This window comes from Bubalus bubalis, chromosome 18, assembly GCF_019923935.1.
Source record: "Bubalus bubalis isolate 160015118507 breed Murrah chromosome 18, NDDB_SH_1, whole genome shotgun sequence".
NCBI classification, from domain to species: Eukaryota; Metazoa; Chordata; class Mammalia; order Artiodactyla; family Bovidae; genus Bubalus; species Bubalus bubalis.
The window spans coordinates 61,934,822-61,952,574 of NC_059174.1; the positions used below are offsets into that span (position 1 = coordinate 61,934,822).

At 57.6% G+C, this 17,753-nt stretch overlaps 2 protein-coding genes across 6 annotated transcripts; both read left to right on the top strand.

The window, feature by feature from the left end:
- Positions 1–1,870: 1,870 nt before the first annotated feature.
- Positions 1,871–9,428, top strand: C18H19orf85 (chromosome 18 C19orf85 homolog). The gene is made up of 2 exons (XM_044930918.2): positions 1,871–2,084; positions 8,367–9,428. Exons 1-2 carry the CDS (start codon positions 1,912–1,914, stop codon positions 8,821–8,823), a joined length of 630 nt encoding a protein of 209 aa, XP_044786853.2. The 5' UTR covers positions 1,871–1,911; the 3' UTR covers positions 8,824–9,428.
- Positions 9,429–11,320: 1,892 nt separating this feature from the next.
- ISOC2 (isochorismatase domain containing 2) lies at positions 11,321–17,748 on the top strand. Of its 5 annotated transcripts, none has more exons than XM_025269652.2 (6): positions 11,322–11,463; positions 14,757–14,894; positions 15,011–15,220; positions 15,481–15,551; positions 15,692–15,809; positions 17,344–17,520. In XM_025269652.2, exons 2-6 carry the CDS (start codon positions 14,760–14,762, stop codon positions 17,422–17,424), a joined length of 615 nt encoding a protein of 204 aa, XP_025125437.1. In that variant the 5' UTR covers positions 11,322–11,463; positions 14,757–14,759; the 3' UTR covers positions 17,425–17,520. The 5 variants fall into 5 exon arrangements, with proteins under 5 accessions (XP_044786856.2, XP_025125437.1, XP_044786857.2 ...); XM_044930922.2 differs by lacking the exon at positions 15,692–15,809 and adding an exon at positions 14,239–14,378 and having other exon boundaries at positions 11,326–11,463; positions 17,344–17,748; XM_044930924.2 differs by lacking the exon at positions 15,692–15,809 and adding an exon at positions 14,239–14,378 and having other exon boundaries at positions 11,416–11,523; positions 17,344–17,748.
- The last annotated feature ends 5 nt before the right edge of the window (positions 17,749–17,753 follow it).

Below are 17,753 nucleotides of genomic sequence, written 5' to 3' on the forward strand. Positions count from 1 at the left end.
GCGCTGGCCCAGTTGCTCGGCAGCCTGTGGGATCTTCCCGGACCAGGGATCAAACCTGCATCCCCTGCGTTGGCAGGCAGCCTCCTCACCGCTGAGTCATAAGGGAAGCCCTATGAGAGCTTTCAGAAAGTTCTTCGTTTCCCTCCTGAGAGCTTTTTCCCGACATGCGTTAAATCCCAGCTCAGTTGCCGTGACTTTGGGTGCACGTATGCCCTGACCGCAGTTTCTCCTTCAGGAAACAGGGACACTCATGCCTTCCTGTGCGTGCCCGGGGGCAGGGGGCCTCGCCAAGGGGCAGCGTGTCAGGCACTGGGGACCCTGGGGTCTCCTCACCGTGTTGTGTCCGTCTGTCTCCCTGCCTGGATGCCGGCTAACCCCGCCTCCGCCCCGGGCAGCCCCGGGCTCGGCCTCAGAGGCTGCAACCACTGACCCAGTTGCCGTGGCCTCCAGGGGGAGCCCGGGAGGAGCCATCACTGGGGCCAAGCCTCGCCCTCTGTGGCCTAAAGCTGCCAACGTCCTAACCCGCGGCACCTGCAACCACGTGACTTACGTGGCGAGCAGGACTTGGCGGACGTGGCGGAGTTAAGGATGCGAAGAGGATGCGAAGAGTGGGCGAAGAGTGGGAGGTTATCCGGGGTAACCTGGTGAGTCCCTATGACGGGGGACAGGAGGGGCGGGGTCAGAAGGAGACGTCGGAGGAGGACTCACTTAGGAGACGTAGGCAGGAGCCACAAGCCAAGGACTCTGGGCGACCTCAAGACGCCGGGAAAGGCAGGAGCAGACCCTCCAGAAGCAACGCCCTGACCTCAGCTCAGGGGACCCAGCGTGATCCTGACCTAGAACTGCAGGGGAAGCCATGTGCATGGTGTGAAGCCATCAGCTTTGCGGCCACGTGTTGGGGCCTCCACTGGGCTCATGAACCTCCCAACACAAACTCCCACAGGTCTTCTCAAACGCGGAGAGGCCCCTCCCACACCAGCCAAGGCCCCAGGAGCCAGCCCTTCCTCCCTATCTCGTCCAGGGCCAGCCCCCCAGCCCCTCAGTGAAATGCCTGGGGGAAAACCAGGCCTGGGTCTCTGCTTCCCTCCCGGCCCGTCTGGCTGGCATCCCCTCGCCCACCTGAGCAGCCAGGCCCAGCCTGCAGGCAGTCCCCACCCCTCTCCCCTGCTCACTCAGAAGCTGAGGTGGGAAAGGCCGGGTTTGGGAGTCAGCCCCCCCAGATGCCAGCCCCCCACAGCTGTTAGGCCCTGGGCAGAGCAGGCCTCCCTGAGCACCTGGAGAGGTGGGGGGAAGGCTTGGGGAGGCGGCATGGCGGGGGCTGGGCAGACGTGGGGTGTCCGCCCCGCAGCTGGAGGCGCTCAGCACCCTCCCAGGGGCACTGCCCGCTCCCTCTGGGCGCTGGGCACCCAAGCCTCCCTGAGCCCCCTCCCCTGGGCTGCAATTACGGGTCCTCCAGGCTAATCGCTGGGGTTGACTTGCTCCTGGCCCCGCTTCCCTAATGAGGCTTTTGTCCCCTTAATTGGCCATCTCCAGGCGCTTTTCTCTGACCCCCCCACCTACGCTGTCTGTCCCAGATCCCAGGCCCAACTATGTGCTAATTGGGCCTTTGAGGGGGGCACACAGAACGACCCCTCCCCTCCCTGCCCCCTGGCCGGCCTATATCAGACCCCCACCTATGGGCTCCTCACACCTCAGGGCCCGGGTGAGGGCACAGGACGGTTCCGATTCCCTGGGCCCTGCTCTGCCAACTGAGGTCCCCCCTCCCTGTATGGTCCCCCACCCCCCGTCTCTCTTCCTGTGCCCCTCCCTGGCCCTGGGCCCCCAGCCCCAGCTGCTCCTCGCCCCTCGCAGATTTGCGGGGGTGGCTGCTCTCTGATCAGCATTGTGGAGAGCCACTCCGTCACCCCAGCCATGCACCCCGGGGCTCCCACAGGCCCTGGAGTCTCCGAGGCAGGCCCCCGGGAGCTGTGCGCCTTCGTGAGTGGGGCGGCTGCCCACGTGCTGCGCGCCCTGCACCCGCGGCGGGCCAGGCCCCTCAAAAGGAGGCCCAACCACAGGCGGTTCCTACACAACCAGATCTGCAGGTGAGGGGGGCAGGGTGGGAGGGGGCTGGGAGGGGCCGGGGTGGGACCCAGGCCCAGACAGCACAGAGCGGAGGGGACCCCGGGGCCAGATGCACCCAACATGCACCTATGGAGTGCCGACTGTGTGCCCGGCCCCAGAGACCCATCCGTAGGAAGCAAAGTTCTCTGCCTCGGGAGTTCCCTGGCGGTCCAGTGGTTAACCCTCTGTGCTTCCACTCAGGAGGCGTGGGTTCAATCCCTGGTCCGGGAACCAAGACCCTGCATGCCGCGGGCATAGCCAAAAAAACTCTCTGCTTCATGGAGTTTGTGTTCCAGTGGGGAGGCAGCTGATAAGGGACTGTAAAAATAAAGAAGTGGGACCTTCCCCGACGGTCCAGGGGTTTTACCTTCGCCTTCCAGTGCAAGGGGTGCAGGTTCGGCCCCTGGGCAGGGAGTTAAGAGCCCACATAGCGTGAAAGTGAAAATGTTAGTCGCCCAGTCACGTCCCACTCTGTGTAGCCCTGCAGACTGTAGCCGCCAGGCTCCTCTGTCCATGGGATTCTCCAGGCAAGAATACTAGAGTGGGTAGCCTTTCCCTTCTCCAGGGGGTCTTCCCGACCCAGGGATCAAACCCGGGTCTCCTGCATTGCAGGCGGATTCTTTACTGTCTGAGCCACCAGGGAGGCCCAAGATCCCACATACCTTGTGGCCAGAAAAAAATAAATAAATAAAAAAATAAAACAGAAGCAATATTTAACAAACTCAATAAAGACTTAAAAAAAAATAAAGAAGTGAATGACACCATACGAGGCTACAACGTGCCAGGATGGCTAGTGAAAGGATCCAGACATGGAAGGCCCCCTTCTGTGCGAGTCCATTCCTGTGAAATATCCAGAATGGGCCCAGCCACAGAGCACGAAGCAGGTTGGTAGGTGCCAGGGGCTGGGGGCTGGGCTGGGGAGACATGCCTAACAGGTGCCAGGTCTCCTTCTGGGATGTGATGGAAAGTTCTGGAACTAATTAGAGGGGGTGTTTGCACAACATCAGTAGTGTACTGAAGGCCACTGAATTGCATGCTTTAAAATGGTTCCTTTTAAGTGCTGTGAATTTTACCTCAGTTTTTACAAACAATAGGGCTTGTTTGAAGGTGGTGAGTGCTGCCGAGGGCGTGCTGGGGGCGGGCTGGCATTTTAGGAAAGGTGTCCAGGAGGGCCTCCCTGGGGAGGGGAGAGAGTAGCCCTGCGGAGATGAGGGGGGCAGCCCTGGAAAGGGGCGCACTGCAAAAGCCCAGAGGTGCCAGGGAGCAGGCCTGGGAAGGCTGGAGCAGAGTGAGGGGATGGACTCAGGTTCAAGACAGAGAAGGGACTGATCGGGGGGACCTCGTGGGCCCCGGAGGGACTTGGGCTCTGGGTGGGGATGTGGTGGGGTCTGAAAGGACCCCCAGGTTGTCGATTGGGGATGCAGGCAGCTAGGGATGGTGGCGGCTCAGACAATGGAGGCGGGGTCCGACTCCGGGGCGGTTTGAAGGCAGCGCCTTTCTAACCCACATACCATGCACACTCGGCCTCTCTCCTGCTCAAGTACCCCCTCCCGTGGCTCCCGTGGCCCTCAGCACAGAGGCTCTGCCCTGCCAGCCCCTGTTTCCTGCCAGCCGCAGCTCCCCACCTAGCTCTGCACCAGTCAGCCTCTTGCGGGAGCCACACCTTACCCTGTCTCCAGGCATGTGGATGGAGACCTCTGCTCCTCTGGGTCTCTGCCCAGCCTGTCCACGCCCACACACCCACCCGGGCCTGTGCTCGCCCCTCACCCTGTGACAGTGACCATTTTTTGAGGCCGCTGTGTGCCAGGTACACTGTCCTAAGGCCCTGACATATGCTAGGTCGCTTACCACTCCCACAAACCTGCACTGTGGGCTCTCTGTTTTCCCTGTATTACTGACGGGGAGCTCAGAGAGGTGCAATGACTTGTCCAAGGCTACACAGCTAGAGAGGTGAGACAGTTGTAAGGCAGTCTGAGTCCATGCTGTGGACCACTCTGTAGTCCTGCCTGGGTACAGCATCTCAGGGACTGGGTGGTGAGGGCGATGGTGGTGATGGTGATGAGGATGAAGATGATGATGGTGATAATGATGAAGGTGACGGTAAGGACGATGGTAGTGATGGTGATGGTGGTGATGGTGATGGTGGTGAGGGTGGTGATGGTGACGGTGAGGATGGTGATGGTGATGAGGATGAAGATGATGGTGGTGATAATGATGAAGGTGACGGTAAGGATGATGGTAGTGACTGTGGTCATGGTGATGATGGTGGTGGTGAGGGTGATGGTGGTGGTGGTCATGGTGATGGTGGTGATGGTGTTGATGGTGATGGTGGTGATGGTGGCGATGGTGATGAGGATGAAGATGATGATGGTGATAATGATGAAGGTGACGGTAAGGATGATGGTAGTGACGGTGATGGTGGTGAGGGTGGTGATGGTGATGAGGATGAAGATGATGGTGGTGATAATGATGAAGGTGACGGTAAGGATGATGGCAGTGACTGTGGTGATGGTGATGATGGTGGTGGTGAGGGTGATGGTGGTGATGGTGGTGATGGTGATGATGGTGATGAGGATGAAGATGATGGTGGTGATGATGAAGGTGACGGTAAGGACGATGGTAGTGACGGTGATGGTGGTGGTGATGGTGAGGGTGATGATGGCGATGGTGGCGATGGTGATGGTGCTGAGGCTGAGGTGATGGCAAGGATGAGAGTGGTGGCTATGGGAGCTAAAACCTATCGGACACTTCCCACGTGCCTGGCACTGTTCTAAGTGCTTTAGTTTTGGCCCCCGATGCCATTACAGTGAGCATAAGCTCAGGAATCGCTGACAGCAGCCCCAGGAGGCGGGTGCTCTCACAGTCCTCCCTTTTCAGATGAGGAAACTGAGGCACAGAGCAGTGAAGTGACTTGCCCAAGCCCCTGATTTTCTGGAGGTGGGTGGCTCTGGGGACTCGCCCCAGGAGATCCTGGACCACACGTGAATGAGTGGGAGCCTCCTGCCCTAACCGCTTCTCCCCTGCCGCAAGCGGCCTTCCTCCTGGGAGCCCAGGATGGAAGACCCACCTGCCCCCAAACACGGTCTGGCCCCACGTTCCAGAGCCGGCCTCCTCACCAACTGCTCAAGGACCCCTCCCCACCTTCAGCCTGCCCCCCAGCCTGGACACCATGGCGATGCCGCCGCTTGGCACCCCGCCACCACCCCCCAGCTCCCTGCCTGTCCTCCCTGCCCCCCAGAGCCAGCTTCGGCAGCACAGACCTCCCCCCCTCCCCACAGCTGCTCTGCCCCAGGCTCCGCGGAGGCCCAGGCCGCCCACAGTGAGCACATCCCCCTGGGCATGCAGGCACGGCCCAACAAGATCCAGGGCAGGGGCGAGCTCCTATCGCATCTCCCCACCCACGCCCTCCTCTCTCCGGGTCCCCTCAGGCCCCGCTCCCCCGGGATCCCCCTCCACCCACGCTAGAAATTGTTTAACTCCGTGTGAAAAATTTTCAAACTTGCAGAAAAGTCAAAAGACAGTTGTCTGATGCAGCAGTTCCTTTATTGAAACTTTAATTCTTTATTTGGCAGCTCTGGGTCTCAGTTGCGCCCTGAGGCATGGCGTGCGGGGAATCTAGCTCCCCAACCAGGGATCGAACCTGGGGCCCCGGCTTTGGAAGCACAGTATGTCTTAGCCACTGGACCACCGGGGAAGTCCCATCAGATATATTTTCTAAAATTAATTAACTTTTATTTATCTTCGCGGCTGTGTGGGTTTCTCTCTAGATGTGGCGAGCAGGGGCTCCTCTCTAGGTGCGTGCCTGGGTTTCTCATTGCCGCGGCTTCTCTCCTTGGGGAGTAGGAGCTTCGCGCACAGGCTCAGATTGTGGTGCTCCGGCTTACTTTCTCCAGGGCATGTGGGGTCTTCCCTGATCAGTGACCCAGCATGCTGTCTTAGTCACTGGACCACCAGGGAAGTTCCGACGGATACATTTTTAAATAAACCTTTCCCTGCAGGTTTAACGTAGTACAAAAAAAATGCACACATCATCCGTGCAGAGCTTAATGAATTTTTCCCAAAGGGGACCTGCTGATAAAATCAACATTCAGATCTAGTAACAGGGCATTTCTTGCCTCCAGAGATCCTAGTGGGATCTCCTTCCCATGAGTCGCCATCCTGACGTTTCTCCCTGTTGATCGAGTTAGCCTGGTTTTGAACTTTATTTCTATGGTGTCACGCACTGACTGGGAGAAGGCAATGGCACCCCACTCCAGTACTCTTGCCTGGAAAATCCCATGGACGGAGGAGCCTGGTAGGCTGCAGTCCATGGAGTCGAAAAGAGTCGGACACGACCGAGCGACTTCACTTTCACTTTTCATTTTCATGCACTGGAGAAGGGAACGGCAACCCACTCCAGTGTTCTTGCCTGGAGAATCCCAGGGACAGGGGAGCCTGGTGGGCTGCCGTCTATGGGGTTGCACAGAGTCGGACACGACTGAAGTGACTTAGCGGCGGCAGCAGCATGCACTAAGTCTCACTGCTTTTGTTCAACACAATGTTTTTGTATTCATCTGCTGGAACATCCACGATCAAACATGACAGACTGGGCGGGGCACTGAGGACAACCTCAAGATTCTGGAGCCTCAGGCCCCAGACCAAGGTGCTGGCGGGGAGAGGCCTCCTCCTTGGCTTCTCCTGTGGTCATTCCTCTGTGTGTCATCTCCTCCTCCTGGGTTAGGAACCACCCTGATGATGTAATTTTGACTTAATCACCTCTCTAAAGACTCCATCTCCAAATGCAGTCACGTTTTGAGGCCCTGGGGCTTCCCTGGTGGCTCAGTGGTAAAGAATCTGCCTGCGATGCAGGCAACCTGGGTTCAATCCCTGGGTTGGGAAGATTCCCCTGGAGAGAGAAATGGCAACCCACTCCAGTATTCTTGCCTGGAGAATTCCATGGACAGAGAAGCCTGGTAGGCTACAGTCCATGGGGTTACAAACAGTCAGACATGACTGAGTGACTTTTTACTTTCTGAGGTGCTGGGGGTTAAAACTTCAACATATCAATTTTAGGGGGACACAGTGCAGTGCGAGATCCACCTGCATTGCTCCTGAGGGGGTAGGAATACTGGGGGAGACCTGTGCAGTGGCTACTGCAGTCATCCAGGGCGGCCAGGGACTCCAGCCAGGGGTTGGTGGCGATCCTGAGAGGGTTGGTGGAGATGCAGATTCATAGCCCTTTAGGAAGCAGAATCCACACGGCTTTGATGTTAGAGTGGCGCTGCCAGTCCACAGAGTGCCTTTGTGCAAAAAAAAAAAAAAAAAATTGTGAAGGCACCTCTTAAGACATTTTTTACTTCTCCATGTTGGAATATAGTCAGAATAAATCTAAATGCCAAACATACCAGGATTTCCTGGTGGCTCAGTGGTAAAGAATCCTCCTGCTAATGCAGAAGTCATGGGTTCGATCCCTGGTCTAGAAAGATCACACAGGCCTCGGGGCAACTAAGCCCACGCACCACAACTGTTGAGCCTGTGTCCAGAGCCAGGGAGCCAGGACGACTGAGCCTCACGCTGCAACTACTGAAGCCCGTGCACCCTAGAGCCTGTGCTCTGCAACCAGAGAAGCCACCGCAATGAGAAGCCCGCACACCCTGACTAGAGAGGAGCCCCCGTGCGCCTCAAGGAAGGAAAGCCCTCACAGCAACGAAGACCCAGCACGGACAAAAATAAATAAATAAATATTTTTAAGTGTGCACAGTGTTGGACGGGACCTGCCTCCTTGTGCAACGCACAAGCCCCACAACTGTTCATAGCTTCCCAATGGATGGGGTGGAAAGTGAAACAAAGGGTTAGTTGATCAGTTCTGTCTGACTCTGCGACCCCATGGACAGTAGCCCGTCAAGCTCCTCTATCCATGGGATTTCCCAGGCAAGAATACTGGAGTGGGTTGCCATTTCCTTCTCCAGGGAAATCTTCCCCACCCAGGGATCGAACCTGTGTCTCCTACATTGCAGGCAGATTCTTGCATGCTAAGCCTGTTTTCAACCACTGAGCCATACCCCCAGGCCTTGCAGGCAGATTCTTTACCATCTGAGCCACCAGGAAAGCCCATGGATGGGGTTAGAGACACTGAACTGTGGGACTCAAGAAAACGGACCCAGGGCAGAGACAGTAGCATAAAGACAAGTGGGGAGGGAGAGCAGAGACACATCACTCCTGGGATGGCAGACGGGAGGGGATTTCTTCATGGTCACCCCTGTAACGCCCGGCTCTTTCCGCAGGCAGTTTGCCAAGATCGAAGCTGCCACCCAGCACCTGGCCATGTCCATTCTGTCCCAGGAGGTGCCTCCCCAGAGACCGCCGCCCCAGAGGCCGCCCCCACCACCTCCCTCCCCCTTCCTGGGCGTGGCCTGTGCCGTGGCGCCCACCGAGGCACTGCATGCTGGCCCCAGCCTGAGTCTCGCTGCCCTGGACGCCTCCACCCTCGACCTCTTTGAGGACATTGCGCTCCCCCCAGCGTGTCCTTCAGCGCCATCTGACCTGTCCCTCTGTGTGCTGGGCCAGCCGGCCCTGAGGCAGGACACACGGCTCTACGATCCCCTGCTCCCTCCACCGCGTTCCCTGGGGGGAGGGGAGGAGCTCTTGGCTTCTGAGGGTCGCTGGGGGGGCAGGTGGGAGGTGTCTTGTGCCTGCCCTTCTCAGGGTACCCCTGCAGGCTGGGGGACCTACTTCCCATGACACCCAATCACAACCCAGCCCAGGCTCCCAGAGGGACCAGAGCCCCTGCCATGACAGCTCAGCTGCCTGCCAGGCAGTCCCCTGTCCCATCCATGCCCCTCCTGGCAACCTCTGGCCACGGGAATCAAGCCCAGACTCCCGCCTCGGCCTCAAGGGTCTTCTCCCAGGTCCAGGGCCCCCAGTTCAGCCTCTGGGATGGAGGAGGGGGTGCTCTCTCCCTTCCTCACCTTCTCCCTTCTTTCTGCTCAGCCCCACCTCCTTGGTGACTGTCCCCCCACCCCCGGCACCCTCTCACCCTGGTTCAGCTCTGTCTAATGTCTGGTCTTGTTTATTCCCAAAGATCTGCGGGCTGCTTACTGCATACCAGGCCCAGATCTGGGTGTGAGGACTCAACAGTGAATAAAACAGACATCTCTGCCCTCACAGAGTTGACATGGCAGGGTGGGGGGGGGGGTAAAGTTGGGAGCGCTGAAAATAAATGACTATATCCATACTTTTTTTTTTTAAGGCAAGATAAATTTCCAATTTCAGATTGGTATTAGTGCTGGGAAGAAAATATTGATAGGATGGCAACCCGATTGGGTGACTCCTTAATACAGGGTGGTCAGGGAAGGCCTTCAATGACAAGGAACTGGTACTGTGAAAAAGTCTGGGGTTTCGAGCAGAGGGACCAGCCGGTGCAAAGGCCCTGAGGTGGGACGTTGGGGACCAGCCTGGCTGGAGCAGAGTGAGCTGGAGGACAGTGTAAGACAGACAGGTGGGCGGTTGAGGGGCTGAAAAGGCACACAGCAAATTGGGAGTTCAATTCAGTTCAGTCGTTCAGTCAGTCCGACTCTTTGCGACCCCATGAACTGCAGCATGCCAGGCCTCCCTGTCCATCACCAACTCCCGGAGTTCACCCAGACTCACGTTCATTGTGTCAGTGATGCCATCCAACCATCTCATCCTCTGTCGTCCCCTTCTCCTCCTGCCCTCAATCTTTCCCAGCATCAGGGTTTTTTCAAATGAGTCAGCTCTCCGCATCAGGTGGCCAAAGTATTGGAGTTTCAGTTTCAACATCAGTCCCTCCAATGAACACCCAAGAGTGATCTCCTTTAGGATGGACTTGTTGGATCTCCTTGCAGTCCAAGGGACTCTCAAGAGTCTTCTCCAACACCATAGTTCAAAAGCATCAATTCTTTGGCGGTCAGCTTTCTTTATAGTCCAACTCTCACATCCATACATGACTACTGGAAAAACCATAGCCTTGACTATACAGACCTTTGTTGGCAAAGTAATGTCTCTGCTTTTGAATATGCTGTCTAGGTTGGTCATAACTTTCCTTCCAAGGAGCAAGCGTCTTTTAATTTCATGGCTGCAATCACCATCCACAGTGATTTTGGAGTCCAAAAAAATAAAGTCGGCCACTGTTTCCACTGTTTCCCTGTCTATTTGACATGAAGTGATGGGACCAGATGCCATGATCTTCGTTTTCTGAATGTTGAGCTTTAAGCCAACTTTTTCACTCTCCACTTTCACTGTCATCAAGAGGCTTTTTAGTTCCTCTTCACTTTCTGCCATAAGGGTGGTGTTATCTGCATATCTGAGATTCTTGATATTTCTCCCGGCAATCTTTATTCCAGCTATGCTTCATCCAGCCCAGCATTTCTCATGATGTACTCTGCATATAAGTTAAATAAGCAGGGTGACAATATACAGCCTTGACGTCCTCCTTTTCCTATTTGGAACCAGTCTGTTGTTCCATGTCCAGTTCTAACTGTTGCTTCCTGACCTGCATACAGGTTTCTCAAGAGGCAGGTCAGGTGGTCTGGTATTCCCATCTCTTTCAGAATTCTCCAGAGTTTATTGTGATCCACACAGTCAAAGGCTTTGGCATAGTCAATAAAGCAGAAATAGATGTTTTTCTGGAACTCTCTTGCTTTTTCGTTTGGCTTTTATTCCAAAAGTGATGGGAAATTCTCTCTCAACCCCTTTCTCGCAACGCCACTTCCAAGCACCGTCTAAACATTAGGACAACACCCGAAGAGGCACGTGCTGTGGGAGGGAAAACTGAGGCTCCAAGAGAACAGACGAAAGAGCGCGGAGAGGGAGGGACTTCTTGGCTTGTCGCGCCTTTATAGCCCTTTCCTGGAAAGTGCGTGGGTCTAAATTTCTGTCTCTGGCTATAAGGGCCAGGTTCGGACCCAAGGTCTGCCCCTGCGCCGCGCACCCCCCGCCCTTCGCCGCTGTCGTTCGAACTTGACAGTCGGTCTGATCACGACCCACCAACCTCTCGGGCTGCAGTCCCGAGTTCTCTGTACCCGGCGCACCGCTCCGCCTTTGGACACGCCACGCGTGCCTTTTGCGACTCCCCATTGGCCTGACGCTCTGCCTTTCTCCAGGGCGAGCCAATCACGCTCTCAAGACGGACAGCCTGGACCACGGCCCCCCTCCCCGAGGAGGGGTGGGAAGAAGCGGCGTTCTCGGATTGGCTGCCAGCGGAGCGGAGCAGAACTAGACGAGTGCCTATTGGGCCGATCGGCTCGGGAGGCGGGACGTGGAGGGCGCGGGGTGGGGCTCCGTGTCCAGAAGGTGAGAAACGTTGACCCGGCCTGCGGACCCTACCGGAGGAGCCGAGCTGCGCGAGTCCGGCGGCAGCGGGTGAGTGACTGCAGGCCTCACCTGCGGAGGGCAGGCTCGGCTTCCTCTGGCGCCTTCCGGGTAAGGCCCCGCTGGCGCTGCGGGGGGACCGACCTCCCCGCCTGCCGCTGGGGAGACCGAGGCTCCGCGGGGCCATCCGGGGCCGAGGGGACGCGGCCGGGGCAGGACTCCTGCCCACGCCGACACTAGTGGCTGGCCAGGGCCGATTCCACCCCCCGGGCCGAGTGCCCGCATCACCCCTGCGCGGAGGGTGTTTCCCCAAGAAGGAAACCGGCTAGACGGAGCGTGAAACTTGAGGGTCACACAGCCAGCGAGGCTGGGTGCGGACGCACGCCGCCCCCGGCCACCCGGGGGATCTCAACAGACCGATTCGCTCCGCAGGTGGCCGCCCATCGCGGGCCGCTCCTCTGCCCGGCCTCGGGCTTCCTCTGCCCCGAGCTGCGTTCTGGATCCTCACCACTCCCCTAAAGCACCCCCAAACTCTGTCTCCAGCCCAGACCCCGCCCCCACGTGTTTCATCTACTCTGCCTCAATCAGGTGGGCTCTCCAGGGAATTAGCCCACCCTCTGACGACTGGAAACCAGGCCCGCCTGCCCCCTCCTCTCCGTCCCGGCTGCCTGGACTGGACCCTGCCCTCCCGGCCTCCACCTCCAGTCCAGCCCCACAGGCTGCCAGCGAGGCCTCCCTGTTTTCTATTTTCAAAACTTTCTTGTGGAAGTTTATTACACGTGTAGGGAAAAGTACAAACCACAGATACACAGCTCACGTAACTTCACAAAGAGTATGGGAACAGCATACAAACGCAGAAATCAAACACCCCCGACCCGAAGTCCCAGCTCCTCCTTCATCACTGCTGCCCAAGGACCACCATTATCATGACTTTAATGCCACCGATGGGTCTGGCTGGGTTCTTGCCTTATGTACACGTTTTACTGTATTGTATTCACTATATTGTATTTACCTGACTGGAGAACCTGTTTACACACTGTCAAAAATTCAAGAGCAACAGAGTCATACACACAGTGGTCAAACATCCTTCACACTCCGCCCCTCAGAGACCTGTCCCTGCAGAAAAAGCCTGTTCTTACGTGCTTGCCAGAGAGCAAATACGGATTGCAGCAGTATGCAGGCTTTTTTTTTTCCTTCTTGCATTTTGGCACAAATGGGAGCACTGTTGACACACTATGTTTGTCCCGTCTGTACCCCGTCACCCCCCTCCTTAACATCTCTCAGACATTTCTCCACATTGTTACTTAAAGATCTTCCTTGTGATTACCAGTGCCCTAACCGTGGATGTTTAGACTTATTTCTGTTCTTTTGCTCAGGGAGGGGTCTCATAGTGAATAACTTTGTCCCATAATGAATAACTTGTGTCATTTCACAGGCATGTCTGCAGGCATGCACTTAGGCTAAACACTTAGCATGAGTTCCCTGGGTCACAGGGTTTGTGAATCTGTAATTTTGAGAACTGTGGGCCCATGGTTCTCCCTAGGGGGTGCTTGCTGCAGTTTACACTCCTACCAGCCCTGCAGGTGCACCCGTCACAGGCTTTTGGACATTCCAGCACCCCACCCACTCCTGACCCTGTCCCTCCAGTTTCTTGGAGAGTTACCAGTTACCAGCCAGAACCGGAGTGAGGAGAGCGCTCCAGGTGGAGGCAGCTGCCTTGGCAAAGGCCCTGAAGGGGGATGTGGCAGTCCAGCGCCTTGTGGGAGGAGGGTACCTCTTACTCTTGAAGACAGAGAAAAGCCATGAAGCCTGGGGGAGAGCTAAGATGGGGTAACAAGGTCACCTGTGTGTTTTCAAAAAGATTGCTTTCTCTCTCTTTCTTCACTTTCTTTGGGAGAACTCTGCCAAGACAGAGTAGCTTCCCCAGAAATCCTCACCCTGGCCATAGCTGTAATTACACAATGAAGTAATGCAGTGTGGTTTCATTTTTGAGGGAGTTTCCCTTCCATTTGTATTTCGAGACAAAATTCCCATAGCATAAAATTCACCATTTTAGCCATCCACTAAGTTTTAAACTTTAGATATGCCACATGTAGGAAACATTTTCAGTGGTAGATGTGCTCAGTTTAAAGAATAACCAAAAACACCTGTGGGACTCCTGACACTGAAACTTGCCCTGAGCAAGGGTCAGCTGGCTTGCCCTCCACTGGATGCACTGGGTCCGCAGGGCCTTTGTTTCCTAAATAAATTAACAAATAAGTGAGTGACATGCAGAGATGGGGGGAGCTGCAGACACAAGCCAGGACTCCCCATTTGTGCAGCAGTTCTAGGAACCAGAGACACAAGTCTCTGGGAACATGGGCTGGGACCATGAGACTCGGGGTGTCCAGGGCCCTGATGGGGAAAGGGGGCAGTCACCCCTCTAGTCCCTGCAGCACCTCCGCCCTCATGGACCCCTCCCCTGGACCTCAGGGTCCTCCCCTTTAAAAGGGCCGCTGCCCAGGTGACTCTACCAGTGCCCCCCTTAATTTTTACATTGCTTGCTTTCTTTTTAATGGTGGGAGGGGCTTCCCCTGGAAGCCCAGGGGGTTAAGACTGTGCTTCCAATGCTGGGGGCACGGGTGCCATTCTTGGTTGGGGAACACTTGCCACACAGTCAAAAATTAAACAAAATAAAAATAATTTAAAAAATAAAATTGTGGCAAAATATACATAACCTAAAACTTACCATCCTGACCATTTTAAAGTATACAGTTAAGAGGCATTTTGTATATTCCTAATATTGTGCACCAGCACTACTGATTCCAAACACTTCCATCTCCCCAGACGGAAACTCCGTGCCCCTCTTCAGTCTCTCCTCCGCCCCACCCCACCCCACCCGGCCCCAGCCCGCTCCGTCTCGGTGGACGGTCCATGTAAAGGGACTCCTGCGCGGTGCTCTGTGACTCCGCAGCATTCACGGCGAGGTGCGTCCGCGCTCCTTTCCTTTTCGTGGCCGAATACTACACCTCGTGGGTACCCCAGCCTTTCTTTCTAAGACCCCTAGGCGGCGGGGTTCAGCTAGTGAGTCTCAGGCGTGGGCAAACTGCATTCAGGGAGGCAATCAGACCTGAGGGATCGCAGGCCGTGGGGGGCGGGGGTGGGGGGTGCAGCTTTGCCTCAGGACCCCATCCCGACCCCTCAGGGGCTGACCGTACCCTCCGGGGGACTTCAGAGCCTCAGTCTCCGTCCAGGCTGCGGGAGGGTCACAGTGGGAGTCTAGGGGGTGAGTGCATGGACCCCGGACATGCAAAGAAGCCCCCTCCGAGCCTAATCGCACTCCCTGGGCCCTCGGTCCACTCCAGGACATGGCAGCTGGGAGGCCCGCGTTGGGCCGCGTCCTCCCCGGATCTTCCATGCTCTTCCTGTGCGACATGCAGGAGAAGTTCCGCCACGTCGTGTACTTCCGCCAGATCGTCTCTGTGGCTGCGCGCATGCTCAAGGTACAGCCCTGCTCCCTCGGACCCAGGTCCAGACCCCATGCCTCTTCCCTCAGACCAGGAGTCCAGGCCGCAGCCCCTTTTGGGCTCAGACCTGCGCTCCTCCGCCCCCATGCCAGGTGGCCCGGCTGCTGAGTGTGCCGACAGTGCTGACTGAGCAGTACCCACAGGGCCTGGGCCCCACGGTGCCCGAGCTGGGCGCCCAGGGCCTCCAGCCACACTCCAAGACCTGCTTCAGCATGGTGCCGGTGGTGCAGCAGGAGCTGGACGCACGGCCCCAGCTGCGCTCTGTGCTCCTCTGTGGCTTGGAGACACAAGCCTGCATCTTGGTGAGACCCCCACTGACCCTTGGGACCTCCTTTCCACCTGGGACCTCCCCAACCTGAAAACCCAGAACCCTGGACACTGCTTCCTGACCCGTGGCTCCCCTCCTGACCTGGGACCTTCACCTCCACTCAGGACCCCTGGGCTTTCGTCCTGCCAAGGATACCGCTATAATCCCCACCCCTCCTGCCCTGGTCCGCCCTCAGCCCCACCCTGGCCCCCGTCATTCCTGGCTGGGGTGGTCCTGACATCTCTCCGCCCCCAGCAAACGGCCCTGGACCTCCTGGATCGTGGGCTGCAGGTCCACGTGGTGGTGGATGCCTGTACCTCCCGGAGGTGAGCTCTTCTCAGGGGTGAGGTGCGTGTGGGTTGGGTTTGGGGCACCCAGGGAGAACCCGGGGGTGGATCCTTGCTGAGTTCACCGGCTGTCTGGGCGTGGGGTAGGGACCGAGACACCCTCTCCCCCACCCCCTCAGCCAGGTGGACCGGCTGGTGGCGTTGTCGCGGTTGCGCCAGAGCGGCGCCTTCCTCTCTACCAGCGAGGGGCTCATTTTGCAGCTCGTGGGCGACGCCGCCCACCCTCAGTTCAAAGAGGTACTGGACCCCCCCACACCCGACCTCCCCCTTCTCCCACACAAACAGCAAATGCCTTTCCAGCGCCCACGGTACAGCGGCAGAATACATCCGGGAACATAGCAGGCTGCCGCCCCCAGGGGAGACTGCGGGTCAACACCGTACATCCCGGAGGGGAGAAGCCAGCTGACCCTGAGGGCTGTAGAGAGAGAGAAAGCAGGCGAGGGCCGGGTGTGCCAGGACGGGTTGCTGAGGGCAGTCCAGAGGCCTCCCGGAAGAAGGGGACTTTAGAGCGAGGTGGAGATGGAAGGGAGCCACGGGGACCCTGTCCACAGCTCCGCCCGGCCCTTCCCCAGCACCCCTCCTCCTCCTCCTCCTCCTCCAGTCTGTGATACTCAGGTCCAGCCTCCACAGCCACCACCCAAGTGGCCTTCCCAGTACCCAGGTCTGACTGGGTAGCCACGGCTTCACACCTTGGCCCTTAGGGTAACGGAATATGCCAATATCCCAGTCCTCTGAGATCTGCCCCTTCTCCTCCTCTTAGATCAGGTCTGTTGAGCATTTACTGAGCACCTACTGTGTGCCAGCCAGTGTGGCAGGTCCAGGAGCAATCGCAGAAAAAGACAATCTGTATTCAGTTTCACATGGCGGCCAGGAGCTGGGGAGGGAATCTGTGGGGTGTGTGAGAGATGAGATGGGGGCCGGCAGCACGGAGGCCCCTCCTGGGGGTGGCCTTAAAGCGGAGACCTGAAGTGTGGGCGGTGAGCAACCGGTCATCCGAAAAGCAGTCTTGGCAGAGTGGACAGCTAGGGCAGAAGCCTGGATGTGGGACTAAGCTTGACTTATTCAAGGAACCACAGAAGGGCACGGTGAACTCTGGGTGGAGGAGGGGCGGGGGGCTGGGAGGAGCCAGAGTGGAGTCTTCCCAAAGGTTCTGGTGCGGTTGCACCCGGGATCTGGACACTGTCAGATCTGTGTGTGGCGCTGGGCGGCTAATGGACATGGGGTAGGAAGGAGGGAAACGAGGGTGGAGGCGGCAGAGTTACAGGCCTGGCTCACTTTCATTTTGTAATTTCTGTAGGTTAGCATGAGAGGACTTGCTGGTGGGTGCAGTGCATGAAAAGGCAGCCCAGAGAGGGTGAGCACAGCCGCTCAGGCTGTGCACTGATGGGGGAGGGGGTGGAAGGTCAAATGACCACCAGCATCTAAGAGTCAGTTGCATAAGTGCCTCCAGACTTGAGGCGCAAGGCGTGGGCTGGACCTGAGAGTTGAGAGGGGAGATTACTTAAGAAGTAGGTGTACCCAGGAAGCCCCAGGACAGTCAGTCACCCTCAGTGGTCGAAGCCGGTAAGGTGGGCCCAGGTGACAGATAATCAGGCACTAACCCTGGTAAGCTGTGGTGAAAGGGAGACCACCAGCAAAAGTCTTGAGGGGAGGGGGCGGTTAGTTTGGCCAGTTACTGCCCGGGGGTTGGGGGAGGGAGGAGTGCGGCGAGGGAGATGAAAATGGATCTGTTGTGGAGACGGAAACCCCTGACTCCTGACTCCCCCTACAGATCCAGAAGCTCATCAAGGAGCCCAGCCCCGACAGCGGGCTGCTGGGCCTTTTCCAAGACCAGAACCCCCTCTTCCGCTGACCTCGCCACCCTGCGCTGTGCGGAGACACCCTCTTCTCCTGTCCTCGGGACTCTGGCAGGCGTGCTTTCTCCCCCCGTCGCCGGGTCCCGAGAGTGGTGCAGTCCACCGGGAGATCCGCCCCCTCGGGAGGGCGGTGGGTGCCGCCTCCCCATTGGGCCGCAGCTCCCGGAAATGCAAATGAAGCTCCCGGAGCTGGGCGAGGGTTGGTCGAGCCGGGCTGGAGGCGGGGCTCGGCCCCGGGCCACTCCAAGGGGCGGCGAGGGGGAGGGCGTCACAGTCTGTGTGGGACCCGCTCACGGAGAATAAACACTGATGTGACTGTGGGCCG